Source organism: Haemaphysalis longicornis, unplaced genomic scaffold (assembly GCF_048455015.1).
Source record: "Haemaphysalis longicornis isolate Haplotype H1 unplaced genomic scaffold, Haemaphysalis longicornis Haplotype H1 scaffold_25, whole genome shotgun sequence".
Lineage (NCBI taxonomy): Eukaryota > Metazoa > Arthropoda > Arachnida > Ixodida > Ixodidae > Haemaphysalis > Haemaphysalis longicornis.
In genome coordinates, this window is record NW_027526314.1 from 3,481,541 (window position 1) to 3,497,194 (window position 15,654).

General features: G+C 46.8%; 1 protein-coding gene across 1 annotated transcript in view; it reads right to left on the reverse strand.

Annotated features, from left to right (window-relative positions):
• The window catches only part of LOC144172646 (uncharacterized), a 138,700-nt gene that overhangs the window by 111,198 nt on the left and 11,848 nt on the right, over nucleotides 1-15,654 (reverse strand). The window contains exons 3-4 of the mRNA XM_077701288.1: nucleotides 7,059-7,106; nucleotides 1,725-1,817 (exon numbers count right to left, since the gene is read on the reverse strand). Coding sequence (XP_077557414.1) covers nucleotides 1,725-1,817; nucleotides 7,059-7,106 — 141 coding nt within the window. The remainder of the gene's footprint in view (nucleotides 1-1,724; nucleotides 1,818-7,058; nucleotides 7,107-15,654) is intronic.

The window sequence follows — 15,654 nt, forward strand, 5'->3', positions numbered from 1 at the left end:
GCACCAAAATCTCGCACACACGGGTATTTTTGCTTTTCGCCTCCACCAGAAAAGCACCCCCCCCCCCCCCCCCCCCCCCCCCATCCGGACATTTGATGGGCTAATTTAATTTGTCTTTCTTGAAGGTATGTGAGGTATTCCTATGTGGCTCCAGGATAAACCAGTGAATATCCTAGGCTTTGCGTGGCTCTACACAGTAATGCTATGTCTGTAAGGTGATTTACGAATAAAAAAATTCAACTCCTCACCTCATAACTTTTTTGGTCTTCCATGCAAACCTTTGCTGGGCAGCCAAATTTTTTTTAGGTCTGACACATACTTTGAGAAAGGTAAATTAAATTATCCAGTCGCATTTTAGTGGTTCAAAGACAAGGTTTGTATCTAAGACTTTCGAAACACTGCAGCGAAGTGCAAAGTGGTAAACATATTGTTATGTTCACTGCTGCATGCTGGAGCTACTTTACAATATAAGGCAGCAACTGATTTGCCGCTGCATTTGTTCTGTAGCTTTCGATTACTCATGCCAGGCGGCGAAAACCTTCGTGTATAACTTTCTAATATTGTTGGTCCCGCGCCACACTCATTTTTTCCTCCTCCAGTGTCACTTCTGAATGTACCACAATAAAATTGCACCAGAACTTGCTATTAGATAATATTTGAAGCATGAAGCAATTTTGAATATTTTTGAATTTGAAGCATGAATATTTGAAGCATGAAGCATGAAGCAAATACATGAAGCAATTTAATTACTGTAGTGCAGCCTGTACACTGATAATGAATGTTGTAATCAACAAATTGTGACCAGAATATCAATACCAATTTCAAGGGTTGCTTTGTAAGATAACTCGCATAAATGATTGAAGTAGATGAGTAAGTTAACAGCAGATTATGGAATTGATTCAGTTCTATTTACTGCTGGACCTAACGCCTGTCCAGCTGCAAATACAACTGAAACCACTTCCACAATCGAGCACTTCAATCACTTCGAACGCCCCAGCTGCTGCTACGAATCGAATGCGTCAGTTGTATTGGAGTTGTTCCAATCGGTTTGGTTTTGACTGGCTTCCATGGTTCTAAAATCAACTGGCCACAAATTTCAGTTGGCCCCACTGTTTTTCTCTCCAATTGGCCAAACTGAGCGAAAAACAGAAATTAATTTGTTTTATTTTTATTTTCTGAATGGGACACGCTTAGAAAAACTTTATAAACAAACATTTCAAGAGCTAAAAGTCTGGTAACGGCACTTTAAAACCTATCTTGCACCAAAGATATTTTACTTTGATAATCCCGGTTGTGATGCCCACGGCAGGATGAAGCGAACCATAAATGGATATATACTACAACAGGTGAAGTTTAGTTGAGAGAAGATGACCACTGAACGTATTGAATAGCCTAGGCCCCAACTAAAGGAGCTTAAAAAAAGAAAGGTCCACAACACCTACAATACCTGTCCATTCAAATCACAGCAAGGACAGGAAGTGGCAATTGAGGCAGGAAAAAAAGTGGTTTCTGTGCACACTTTTGTTGGGCCAGGCCTTTTTGTTGTCTGCGTGTGGAGGGAAATGCATAAGGCCCTACGGTGTAATGTGCAAGCACTGTGCCTTGAATCGCGTTACTATTCCCTGCGTGAAGAGGAGGAGTTGTTTTGGTCCAACACCTGTGCCCCTTTGCTGGCATGACAATACATTCTGGTCCTGAGGCAGTGAAAAGAAAGGGGCCCTCACCAACGAGCGCCCGGTGTCTCCATTTCGACGAGCTTGCTCCCTCCACCAGAGGTCCCGCGGCTCAGAGGGACTGGTAAGGAAAGGATCCTCTGCCTGCGATGCAACAACACACTCAGTTCCTCTACACAGGGAAAAAAAAGGACCTACTGGCTTTTTACTACTGGACATGCACAACAGCTTTCGATCCATACTTTCAATGTGGCTGCATGCACACACCGCTTATCAAAGCTTCGCAACACACTTTATTTTACTTCTCTCTGCCTATTACTTTGGCTAAAAACATTCAATTTAACCAGCTTGCACCAGCTCATTTGAAAGTGAACACGCTGCTATTAGTAACTGGAGCTTCACACCACAGCTTGACTTGGCTATGAAGCGCTAGAAGGTGGAACTAGTACTAAGGGTGTTTTTTTGCAAGAACATAATGAAAAGTTAGCCCTTCAGTGGTGGCCCAGTGGCCGAAGCATCCTGCTTCTAACCCCAAGGTCCCAAGTTTAGCTCCTCATGCACTCTACAACTGTATGCGGTATTAAGGTGATGCGCTTGTAAAAACCACTTAGATAATGTCCTAATAGTGACGACATCCTAACAGCCATATTCAGTGAAGCTGATGTATGCAGAGATGACTAATCCAAGGACAACTCTTTTTAAGAGAAGATACCTCATCTCAGGATTTTGTTTGATTATAAACGGTGCTTCGTTTAAAAATAGGTATTCAGAGGTGGCATTTCTTTCTCCCATTGACATGCCATTTTTTTCTTTGACATAGAACAGTACACCACGTGACTGCACACGAAGCATACTGGGCTCTATAAAAGGCTGTGGGAATCGTGGAGAACCACGACCCGCGATCTTGAGTTGGCGCGCGCTTCGGGAGAGACTTGTGCGCGGAAACCGGTCTGGTGCTCCGCTGGTTCGTCGGCGTCCCCTGAGAGATGGCACCACCGATCTTTAGTGTGGGCATAGGCGCGCGGGCGCGAACGTGCGCGCACGGGAGACGAGGAGAGTCTCGGCGGAGACCCAGTCGGGGTGAGATCGGCGGAACATCGCGGCGGTGATGGATACATGCACCTCAGGTGGGAGCTTTGTTGGTCGCGCACCGTGAGTGCCTGCCTCCCGTTCGCGATCACGACCCGGACGGCGTGATGCGTGAACGCCGTTGAGCCTTGTGCTCGCATGCTTTGGGATTCCCTAAATAAACGGCTGTGCTTCGGAACTACTGTCTACTGTGTTCTCATATCGGCGAACCTCGCTGGGCTGCCGTAGACATGGGAGCCCGCGTGGTTGACACGCCGGGAGCTAGCGTGGGGGCCTACCTCAGAGTGCTGGCAAGGTCCCCGAGGAACCCCCCCAAACATATTCCACAAGGCAAATAGCTGCTGTGCAATCATGGTGCCTAGGAGAAGGTGCAAAGAGCATCTGTAGGGCATACAGTTGGCCTGCATGCTAATCAGTAATCTTGACAGCAGTCAGGTGGCATAGCTGACGATTGTGTGAATATCCAATTTCAGCAGCTGACAATACAGGAAAAAGGGGTGCAATAAAAAAACTTTACTCCAACGTTTCAAACGCTTCGTGTCTGAAAAGAAGTAAAGTTACGTTTTTTATTGTGCCCCTTCTTACTTTTTACCCATCAGTAGAAATAAAGTCTAACTAAATATTCAGGGTGTCCCAGCTATCATGCAGCAAGATTTTAAAAAACAGCATTGGCTGGTACTCGGAAGAAAACCCAGTGCATAATGGTTTCAGTACTAGTGGAGCAGTGGCCAGCAATTTTTTGGTAAATGAGATTCCACCACTTCCTTCAACCCTGTTTAGAGATCCACTAGGATATAAGTACTTCGACCTTGGTTATCTGGATTTGTTGCTTATAGTTCAGACAGATTTTACTGGTCCCACATGGGTCGAAGTACCAAGAGTACTGTACAAGCAGAAAGAAGTTTTTAAACAACAGAGTCATGCTATCTGGGTTTCAGATTCTCATTGGAACACAGTTAAACCTCGATGTAACGAACTTCAATGTAAGAAAACCCTCGATGTAATGAACCACGGAATTTTTCGCAACTTCAAGTGTATGCACACCATGTATTTCACCCTCTGTGTAACGAAGTCCCATTTGCCGGAATTTCAATGTAACGAAGTTTCATGGACAACTAGGCACGAAATTTAAGTTGTAGAGGTATATTTTGGGAGATGCAAGCGCCGAAATGGGGTCTCAATAAAATGCGAATGGCAAAACACGGGCCACTTAATGCCGTGGATGCCGCGAGCCATGCAGTTTGTGAGCGAGCCCCTTGCCTACAAACTGCGTGGCATGCATACACGGCTGGCGCAGTGTTTCTGTTTCTGTCAGAGCTTAATCGTCTACACGGGCATCAGCGTGAACCGCATGGAGCATTTCCTCCCAGCAAAAACACAAAACGCGCCCCGCAAGCCACAGGCGCGCTGTCACAGCCGCGGAGACCACCCGCACGATGTGGCTCCAACGACCGCTTCTAACCGCTCGCTGAAACGCAACTCGAGGGGCAAACGATAAGGGTACGCGAGAAAAAAAAAAAAAGCGGGTAACGTGGGTGAAATTTTCACAGTAAAACGTCATACGCGCCGCTTACAAAAGCACCCATCAAATATCTTCCGTGGTGGTAAGCCTAATCGCCTCTGGCGGGGCTGCCACCGCTGCATGCCACCGCTTTGCCCTTCGTTCGAGTTCGCTCATGTTTGTTGGGTTTCATCGTTCCAGCAAGCATTTGTGAATCTGTGTGAGCCTTGCGCGCGCTTTTTTTTTCACACCCGCGTCCGCGATTGCGCGCTGGCGGCGGCTTCTGCCGAAGCCAGGAAGTGACTTGCGCTGCACGCGGCAGTGGGAGGTGCCTGACCAGTTTTGCCAATGGGGAGGCGCGCACCCTATGGCGGGAGCTTCGAAGCACTCGGAGATGCCGGCTGGCCAGACAATTAGGCTTACCGCCACGGAAAATATTTGATGGGCGCTTTCGTAAGTGGCGCGTATGACGTTTTACAGCGAGAATTTCGCCCACGTTATCCGCTTTTTTTTTTTCTTGCATTCCCTTATCGTTTGCCCCTCGAGTTGTGTCTCAGCGAGCGGTTAGAAGCGGTCGCTGGAGCTACCCACATCGTGCGGGCAGTCTCCGCGGCTGCGTCAGCGCGCCTGTGGCTTGCAGGGCACGTTTTTGTGGGGAGAAAACGCTCCATGCGGTTCACACTGATGCCCGCATAGACGATTAAGCTCCGATAGAAACAGAAACAGTGCGCCAGCCGTGAATGCGCACCACGTTTTCTTTTGCAGGAAACGCTTCACGGGATGAACACTCCATTATAACCGTAAATTTCAATGTAGCAAAATTTCAATGTAACGAAGTAAATTACGAATTTTATCGACTTCGTTACACGAGGTTTAACTCTTTCGTTACCGCGGGAAATTGACCAATTTTGAAGGGTCTAACAAAACATTTTTTTGTGCTATACATATTGGTTAGGCACACATTGCAGTGACATAAAATGCAGATTATTCCACGCGCTTTCCAACGACACCAGTTTTAATAATGTTTTCCTAAATAATGATTCCGAAAAAAATTACCGAATTCGAAATTTTTGTCCACGCGTCGAAGAAAATAAGAAAAAAGTAAGTTGTGTATAATAAACCACCACCAGTAGAAATAATTTAGAATATACATTTTGTAGGTAGACATTTCAAAAACCCGTCCTAGAAAAAGAATTGAGTTGCGCAGTACAATTTGTCAGATATAAATAAAAATGTTAGCACACGTGGTGCCCATGCCATGTGGTGAAGCCCAACCTCTATTTCAAGTTTTGCTATTTTGGATAGTTCTCTAGAAGAAATCTGGTGGTTTGACATTATTAAAGGCCCAAATTAGCCTCCACGTGATGTAAAAACACCTTGTCAATGATTATGACCGGCATAATATTGAAGGCAAGCAAGCGATGTGAAAAAATCTGCTTGGAGTTGAGAACCAAACTCTTTGGTGGATGCTTGTTGACGTTCTGATGATCACTTATCAGTCAGAACTTTCATTTGCGGTTTATTATCATGTTCTGACTCACTATGGTAGCCCTGCTTGCAGGAATAAGGTACGATGCGCTAGAATCATGCCCAGCAAGCTTTCACCAAGCCGCCGTCGGGCTGTGAAGAGAGTTCAGCACTACGAGCCTACTACATTGCAGCGCCACCTAAAAATTTCGAAAAGAAACAAATACAAGGCTGTTGGAGACTTTGTCAGAATAGACAGTACAACTAACAAGCGACACTAGACCGCCGGGAATACCCTCGTATGAAACCGAAACTGGCCGGTGAACAGCTGGCGGTGTTCAAGGCCAATTGGAAGCGTTCTCCTCGTCTGAACTGACACCCGACGACTTGGTGTTATCGTCTGACTTTCAGCGGAAGCTCTTATCGCAGAAGCAAGGCGTAGATAAACTGGAAGCGGGAGCGGCATGCTTGTTTTGAGGAGCAGTAGCGGGCAACGGAGGCGCCATGGCAAATGAGCTTGTAGTTGGGTAACTGCGTAGTAGCGCCAAATATGAATTTCGCAATGCGAAAACGAAACCGAAACTGCTGGAAACTGGTTGCAAATGTCAGGCACACTTGCTAGACATGCGGGGGACCATCAGAAATAAGCTTTGGGAGAATAAAGCTGCCCTTTGTCCGAACCAAAGATCATTAGTGAATAGCTGGGGCGATTTTCAAGTAATTATTACCTCTCAACGCTGTCGGATTACGAAGCTGACCCCATTATTTGTTATTTGACTTGCCAGAAGCCTTTTGCCAAAAAAAATATTATGGTAATGCAGCCTAACCACGACCTGCATCCTTTTTTCTCAAGTGCAGCAGCCACGCCCCCTTCCTCAAAAACACAGGCACCTCAGCTCGCAAAAAACGCTGCCAAAAATCTCAATGTCGCCGGAGCGGGAAAATTTAAACTGATTCTAAAAGGCCAGTGCCTATACTAACCACTGGCCGCATTAGGTGTACGATAAACTACTACAACATGTCGAAATAGGCAATATAAATCATCGACCACCGGTGATCGATTTGAATAGGCGTGGTAACGAAAGAGTTAACTGTATGGGCACCTATGGCAAGACACTTTTTTTACAGTTGACAGCAGCTGAACACTCGGCAGCAGGTTCATGTCAGCAACTGAAAAAGTTGAAGTATGTGTGCTGAAATGCCCTAACATGAAAGATACAAACAAGTAGCCAATGTGGCCACTGGAATAAAAGCCCTCCCTAATGAGCACAAAGGTAAACGTGCTCAAGAAGTGAGGCGTACACCCATATTTGCCTTCAGCCACTTACCAGTTGGACAAGTACGGGGGGTATGGCCCTCTCCTCAGCTTTCGGCGGCTTCCATGCAAGGGTAGCAGGACAATGCACAAGGTTAGCACGTGTCATCATCGTAAAACATCTCTTGTGACAGACTGGGCTCAGGACACATCATCCACGTAAATGGAGTAAAAAATGGTACAGGGCAGAGCTTTTCCAAGTGTGTTCATCTTAGCAATAAAAAGTGTGCAACCCTGAGGAACACCGTTTTCTTGCATATACAGTGCGGATACTGCAGCCCCGACCCTCACTTTGAATGTTCGTTCAGACAAATAGCTTTCAAGGGTGTTAAGCATATTCCCACAAATACCAAAAGATTTTAGGTCCCGCAGGATGCCGTAGCGCCAGGCAGTGTCATATGCTTTTTCTAGATCAAAAAATGTGGACATACAAAACTACTAACAAAGGCATTTTTCGCATAGGATTCAAAAGCGACAAGTTGGTCTGTTGTTGATCCGCCCGACCGAAAACCTGCCTGGCAGCTGTCAAGAATACCATTGTATTCCAGGAAGTATAGTAACCTTCTGTTGATCATTTTTTCGAACAGCTTGCACAAGCAGCTGGTCAGGGCAATTGGACGATAACTTGAAACACAGGATGCATCCTTTCCCTGTTTCAGCAGTGGCACAACGATAGCCTGTTTCCATGCCTTAGGAAAGTGCCCAGCATGCCATATTCTGTTAAATAAGAACAGGAGAGTATTGATTGTATCTGTATGAAGGTGTTTGATCATGCCATACGTAATGTTATCTGCACCTGGCGCCGAAGACTTGCAACCAGCCAACGCAGTCATGAGCTCGTGAAGGGAGAATAGAGAGTTATAGGAGTCGTTTGATTGCTTGTGGTCACGTATGGACTTCCGCTCAGCTGACTTTTTGTAGTGTATAAATGTGCTTGTGTAATGTGAAGAGCTTGAGACGTGTTCAAAGTGTTGTGCCAACGCGTTTGCCTGGTCCTCTAGGGTGCCACCAGTGGTGTCTACAAGGGGTAAGCCATGTGTGCTTTGTCCATTAAGTTTTCTTATCCTGTTCCAAACCTTTCGTGTATCGGTGAATTAATTTATTGAAGTTAAGAAGGACCTTCAGCTATTGTTTTTGGCCTGACGGCGAATGCACCTTCCCATGGCTTTGGTGCACTTGAACGCTACAAGGTTGTCCGCAGTTGGGTACCTGCAAAGAATGCCCCACGCCTTGTTCTGTGCCTGGCGTGCTTTTCGACACTCTTCATTCCACCAGGGCCGCCTTAGGTTACTTGTATTGCCAGAAGTCTGAGGAATGAAGTTCTGTGCAGCGTCAAGGATATGTGCTGTGATAAAGCTACAAGCTTCATCAATACCTAAGTGTTCTATGGAAGTGTGTGCGAGTTGAGATTTCTGCTTAAATTTCTCCCAGTCCGCAGCGGTTTCTTTAAACCTTTTAGTTGAGATGGGAGTGTAGGGGTCTCTGTCTAGGCGTCTCAGGAATACAGGGAAATGGTCACTTCCAAGCGGGTTTTTCTCCACTTGCCACTCAACGAGTGGAAAAAGAACAGCAGAACCGATTGCCAAGTCTATGTGTGAGTACGTGTTGTGTGTGATGTTACAATATGTAGGCTGTTTTTTGTTGAACAAACACGCACCAGATGATACTAGGAAATGTTCAATCAAGCAGCCACGAGCGTCAGTTCGCCCAGCACCCCAGAGTTTGTTGTGTGCATTTAGGTCTCCAACCAAGATAAATGGTTCAGGAAGCTCATCCACCAACGACTCAAATTCTGAGGTAGACAATTGATGATCCGGGGGAATGTATAAGGAACATACTGTAATCAGCTGACCAAAAATGATCACGCGGACAGCAACTGCCTCAAGCCTCAAGGCTGGTGAGTAGTCTAATGGACTGGGAAGGAATGGATTTTTGCGTCACAATGGCAACCCCGCCAGATGAATGAGCAAAGGCATTTCTATCTTTCCTGAAGGCAGTGTATTGTTTAAGAAAGTTACTTTGCTTAGGATTCTGGTGTGTCTCTTGGAGGCAAACAATACTGGATTGATGTTTATGAAGGAGTTCATATATATCATCTTAAGTTTTTTATGAGACCCCTACAGTTCCATTGAACTATGTTTTCAGCAATTATGGATTAAAGATAATAAAGATGTAGTTGTGAAGTCGCCTATTTTGGTTCATGTCAGTGAGTCTTCCTTAGGGCCTGTGATACGAGGAGGTGGTTTTTTTCCCTGGCCAAAAGTGCTGCGGCACTCATTTTGCGCCTGCTGGGCAGGTTGAGATGCCGAGGTGTCCATGTCCTCGACTGACAATTCAGGCGGCACCGAAATGGTGTCCTTCCGACATCCACCTGTGGATTGGTTCCTGAGGTGACCGCAGGCTTCTTGGTTGGAATCTGCGGTGCGGGGCGCCCTGAGTTCCTGCTCTCAGTGCCCTCTGGTGTCGTGTGGGCCAATGCAGCTGGACTGGAGGAGGCCGGACCAGTACCAACAGTGCCCGTCACCACATTCTCCATGGGCTCTGCAGACGTAGTGGTGGGGTGCTCGGCTGTGGACGGCAGCCCAGCAGGAGGAGGAACCACCAGGGCCTCTGCTGTAGAGGCAGGAGCTGGTGGTTGCTCGGAGGGGGTTAATGACAGCGACACATCAGCTAAGCTGCATTGTGTCGCCGTGCTAACCAAACGTCGCCCCAACCCCCGGCGGGCGGCGTCTGCATAGGATGCAGCCGAAAACATCTTGTGCTTTTGGCGTGCTTCAGGGAAACTGATATTTTCAGTTACTTTGATCTGAATGATCTTTTTTTCTTTCTTGAAACAGGGGCAGGATCGTGAGAATGCAGCGTGTGAACCACTGCAGTTCGCACATTTCATAATTGTGTTTTTGCAGTCATCAGAAGAGTGATCATTTTCGCCACATTTCGCACAGGTGAGCTTGCCACGGCAAGCTAGAGTTCCATGACCGTAGTGTTGACATTTAAAGCATCGCCTCGGGTTTGGAATGTAGGCTCGTACACGACAGCTAAGGAAAGCTGCTTTCACTGTCTCTGGCAGGGTAGAGCTAGCAAATTTTAGGATGATGTGTCTGGTCTTGATCTCTGCTCCATCTCTTCTCATAATTCTACGGACGCCAACAACACCTTGGTCATGCAGTCCCTCAAGGAGATCATCATCTGTCTCATGGAGGAGCTCTTTGTCAGAGATAACACCTTGGACAGTGTTTAGCGTGCGGTGTGCCGTAACGGTGACGGTCAAGTTGGCAATTTTTTCTTGCTTCAGGAGGTTTTCGCTTTGGTTTTTTCGCATAACTTCAACAAGGAGGTCTCCAGAGGGCATCTTTTAGGGGCAAAGCTCCTAAAGCCATGGGTCTGTCCATCCCTTGTGTCTCGTGGTACGTGACCGCCGCATGCTTTTGGAGATGTCGCAAAGTGGGCCGCGTTGCACGCGCAAGAACCGGCTGCAACCGGCAGCACAAACTCGGCACCGGGAGCGCGAGCTTGTCTGTGTTCGCCAACGGAGGCGCGAGCGCACGTGCACTGCGAGGGGGAGATCATGCAAGAGATCACGCCACGAACGCAGGCAGTCGTTCTCGGAGATCGAACGAGACGCAAGGACCTTTGCTCGTTTCCTCTCGTCTTGTTCGGGCACAAGTTCGCCCTAAATAAAAGTTCTTTCTTCAAATACGCACTCAGATGTATCCATATGAACCCTACCACGATCCGAGGAACGTGTATAGACTTAGTGTTTGCAAACTTCCCATTGCAGCCAGTACAAGAACCTCTCTCGCTTCATTTCACAGATCATAAAGCCGTCGTAATGAAGGGACCTCGCAATCCAGTCATGACAACGACGAAATGAAAAGAACAAACGAAGAAACGAAACAACAAACGAACAAGAACAAAATAAAAGTTGATTTGTACAATGTACGCACACAGTCTTACGTCTTTCTTAATGATGTAATGGGCGAACTTTCACGGGAGAGTTACGGTTACCGATGATCTCCCCCTCTCGAGCTTCGCCCCACTTATCATCATTCATTACGTGGATATGGCGTGATTTTTTTGGCGTTGTAGTCTTTGCCAACAATGTTTTCAATACATTTGGCAATTAAGAAGACTGACAGGTCGGTGATAGGTTTTTCGTCGGTCGAGTGTACAACTAGATACTTGCTGAAAGCTGCCTGAGGTGGTTGGGTGCGGAGTACTTCAGTGCGACCCCTTTTAGGAGGTCGATCAGGGTGTTTTGCGGGAGTTGAGAAAATAGCCATAGAACATGGAATCAATTCGGTGGCGAGGCCAGTCGTTCACCACCGAGCCCAACAAGGGAACGTGGCTTTGAAGCACACGTTAACTGTACCTCGCCACTATAACCCTATGGTCGGAATCTAGGGTGATGTCCTCGCACAGGGTTAACCCTCGCCGCCTAGAGAAAAAAACGGAAAAATGAGGAAGAGAAAAGATGACAGGACAGGGTTAGGAAAGAATGGAGAAGAGGACAGGAAGAGGCGACTGGCTGATTCCCCCCAGGTCGGGTCAGACTGGGGGCACCGTCTACGGGAAGCGGGGGCCAAAGTGGTGTGTTGCCTCTGCCAGGGGGCCATGAAGGTCCAAAACAACCCTGGCTTTGGCTCAACCACCAGGATGCCCTTTTCCCCAGACATGGCAAAGCCACGCACAGCCGAGGGCGTGGGTGGGTCCAACCCACATGTGCTCAGGGTCCGCGGTGCCGCCACTACCGTCACCTTGAATAGACAAGGCGCCCCTGCGGGGACCTCTGTACAATCACTTTACAAAGTTTGTAAAGGTACTATATGCCCAGTAAAACTGCATCAAAAAACTCCTTTACAAATTTACACACACATTATACACTGCGCAAAACTGCACAACAATGATGAGGGAATTGTGCCATACAGAGTCGCAAAACCAAGCCAGTGGTCCCATCTACGCACTGACCACTTAAGACACTCTTGCCAACCAAGTTCCCTAGCAAGAACAACGCACTTATTAGAGGGCAAAGTGGAAAGTTGGTACTGGGATAACTTATGCATATTTCCTACCGTGATAAAGACTAGGACACATTTAATGTGTTCTCGTCTTTTTCACATGTACTACAGAAGAATGCAGACCTAGTGCCTGTCCTGTCTGTATTCTTAACTCTGTTGTGTTCTCATATTTTTTGTGCTAACAAATACGTGCGAGTCCAGCACACCCTGTGGGGCTGTGCACCCATTTCAGGCATTACACAACCGAAAGCCTGCAAACCATGGGCAAGCATAACACAGAGCATAGCTCCACTAGATGACCTCTTTCTAAATCAATCGATCGATCGATTGATTGTATACAGCGTGTTACGGTGATAATCAGAAATTTTTTTCTGAGCAAACCGTGGTTTGGTTCATGCTCAAAGTTCACATGAAGGTCGCATTTTGTGGCCTTATTTTGTTTGACACCAGGGCTCACCTGTTTACTCTGAAAATAAATAAAAACGATTTTCCTCTACGGGAAAATGGTGGCCGATTTGGGCATGCGAGCCAGTGCAAGCTGATCTTGGAACGATGGCACCACCTAGGGTATGCAGATAGAAACAAATGATGGGGGTTCACAGTAGGATGGAGCCAAATGGGGTAGCAGACGATCAGAAAATCCCCTTAATCCTAGTTTATGATGATCACAAATAGTTGCATAACAGCTGATACCAATCATAAAATATTCCCACGGTTCATCATTGCCAAACGTTGGATTTGTTTCCTCACCTGCTTTCACATTATCTGATTGTTTGTGATACCCCACTTGGCTCTTTCCTGTTTTGGAAGGAGCTTGAATCCCCATCATCCATTTCACTCTGCATGCATACCCCAGGCGACACCGTAGCCCCAAGATCAGCTTGCACTGGCTCGCACGTCCAAATCGGCCACCATTTTCCCGTAGAGGAAAATAGTTTTTATTTCCAGAATAAACAGGCAAGCACTGCCCTTGTTCCTGGTGTCAAACAAAATAGACCACAAAATGCGACCTTCGTTTGAAATTTGAGCGCAAACCGAGCAGTGGTTCACCCAGGAAAAAAATAAAAAGTGTTCCAATTATCGTCGCAACATCGCCGTGCTTCATTTCACATCGCTATGGGTGACGATACACCAGGCCTAGTCGCTGCCGGGAAGACCAAGGAAGTACGCTATAGGAGCTCAAAATGCCACTTGTCATAACCGCCGTCGAGAGGAAATGGTTATTGTCCTGACAAGAGCAACATGAAAGCTCAACAGAAAGTTACACAGCAGATTAACAGAAGGTCCAACTAGGCTTTCCCCTTCACATTCTTAGGAAGTTCTAAGCATCCCTCATAATTCCTACCTATTCATCGGGAGAAAATGTAGTGAAAAACATTAGCATAGGACCAAGGTGAAGCATTTTATTGAGTTTGCAGGTTGATTGGTCCAGATAGTGATGACTCTCCTTCTCCAAATAAAAGAATAGGGAATGAACAAAGAAGCCATAGCGATGAGATATCACCTTAACTCTTTCGCTACCGCGCCTATCAAAATCGATCAATTTGATCGATACTTTTGGGAGCGCCTTTTCATAGCGTTTCAGGCGTTTCTCGAACAAGTAAAGCTGTTCGGAGTTAGATCAGAAAATGGCCTTTCAAAATCAGTTTTGTTTTCATTTTTGCAACGGAAATGTATTTTTGACACGCTTTTGAATCACCTGGGTGTGGAAAAGGGGTGTGGTCATCGCGCGCGTCACGGCTACCAACGAAGAATGCGTGCAACTCGTAATTACTCTGCACCAGCGCTTGTTTTTTGCTGTCAGGGCGTGAACTAGCAAACGATTTTCAATCGTCAGGTTCGCGCTCTGACAGTAATAATCCCAGAAATCGGCTGAAAATGTCAAGCAGTGCCTGGTTGCAAAGCTACTTTATGATTTTAGGCAGTTTTATTGCCTTTGCGCAAGTTGTTCTAAGTACTGTGGTAGTTCTACTTACCCCAGGACCATTCGCAAACAGTTTACAACAGTTTCGGTTTCGTTTCTGCATCGCGAAATTCATATTTAGCGCTACTACGCAGTTACCCAACTTCAAGGCTACCTGCCATGGCGCCTGAAGCGTCCGCGACTGATCCTCGAACAAAGCACGGCGCTCCTGATTTCCCCCCGCCCTAACCCGATTTCTGCGATAAGAACTTCAGATGCAAGTCAAAAGGTCACACCCAGTCGCCAGATAACTGTTCCGCCGAGGACAGGGCTTCAAACCGGACTTACACTGCCAGCTGTTCTTTTAGTTTCGTTTCCATGCGAGGGTATATCCGGGTGTCTGCTTAGTTGAACTGTCTATTCGGACGGAGTCTCTGATAAGTTTTTGTACTGTTTCATTTGAAAAATGTTAGGTGGCGCTGCAATAGAGGAGGCTCGTTGTGCTGATTTTTTTCATCGCGCTACTGCTACTCGGCCAAAGATCGCAGGGCACGATTCTAGTCCATCGTACGTCATTTTGGCGAGCAAGGCTACAATTGCGAGTAAGATGGTGATCATAAAGCTCAGCTTTATGTTTTGAGAGATAACTGACCGTGAACGACAACAAGCATCAGCCACGGCGCCGTTTTCAACTTCATGCATGTTTTTTTTCCGCATCGCGTGCTTGTCCCAAATATTGTGCTCGATGTAAATGCAAAGTCAGCTATTGACAAGATGTTTTTACGTTATGTGGGGGCAAATTGGTGCCTCCGATAACGTCAAACCGCCAGATTTATTCCAGGGAACCACCCGAAATTGCACAATTTGAATTAGAGGTTGGGCTTCACCGCATGACACGAGCACCGTGCGTGCTAGCATTTTTTTTTTTGGCAGCGTCTCCTGCCACGCGCGTGGCACCAGCCACGCCCCCCTGGCAACGGCTGCTGCCACGCGTGACGTCATAATGACGTCATAACATTAATAATTGTCATTATTTTGTGTAGTGTAGTCCGAAATACACAGTTTTTTTATTTACAGTACAAAATAACGCACCATTGAACTGCTAAAACTTTCCTAAACAAACAATTTTTTTTTCTTGCGGGAGCAGCCAGCGATGCTGCTGCTGCTGCCAGCTGCCGTATCGCGTACATGGAGTCGCGTATCCGAAAGCGTGACGAAGCTCCGATTTTCTCGGGCCGACAACGTAGGTAAACCGGAGTTCATATTGTTCGAAGCACTATCTGAAAACGTGAGAAAGTTGCTTGTGATTATGTATTGCGTGGGGACCCAGCCAGCCTTTCCAGACCGCAGCAAAATAGCCGCTCTCGAGTAATGTTGACCTGTGACCGCTTGGTTATGCTTGGTGTACGCCGATGGTACCTGCGTACAGTTTCAGCGTACGTGAGACGACATCGCACAGCCGACTGGCCCCGTTCGAGCAAGCTACGTTCCACACAAGAAAAGACACCGTCCGAGCGTAATTCTGTGAACCTTCCGACGCATGTCGGCGCGGCGGCATCTGCTATCAACAGTTTGCACCACGGCAAGTCCAGAATGCTTAAATGGGCGACCTGAAATCGCGGTGTGTGTTCTCGAAATGAAGACAACTTGGCAGCGCCAAAAGATAATCAGAATGTACAGTGCCGAGG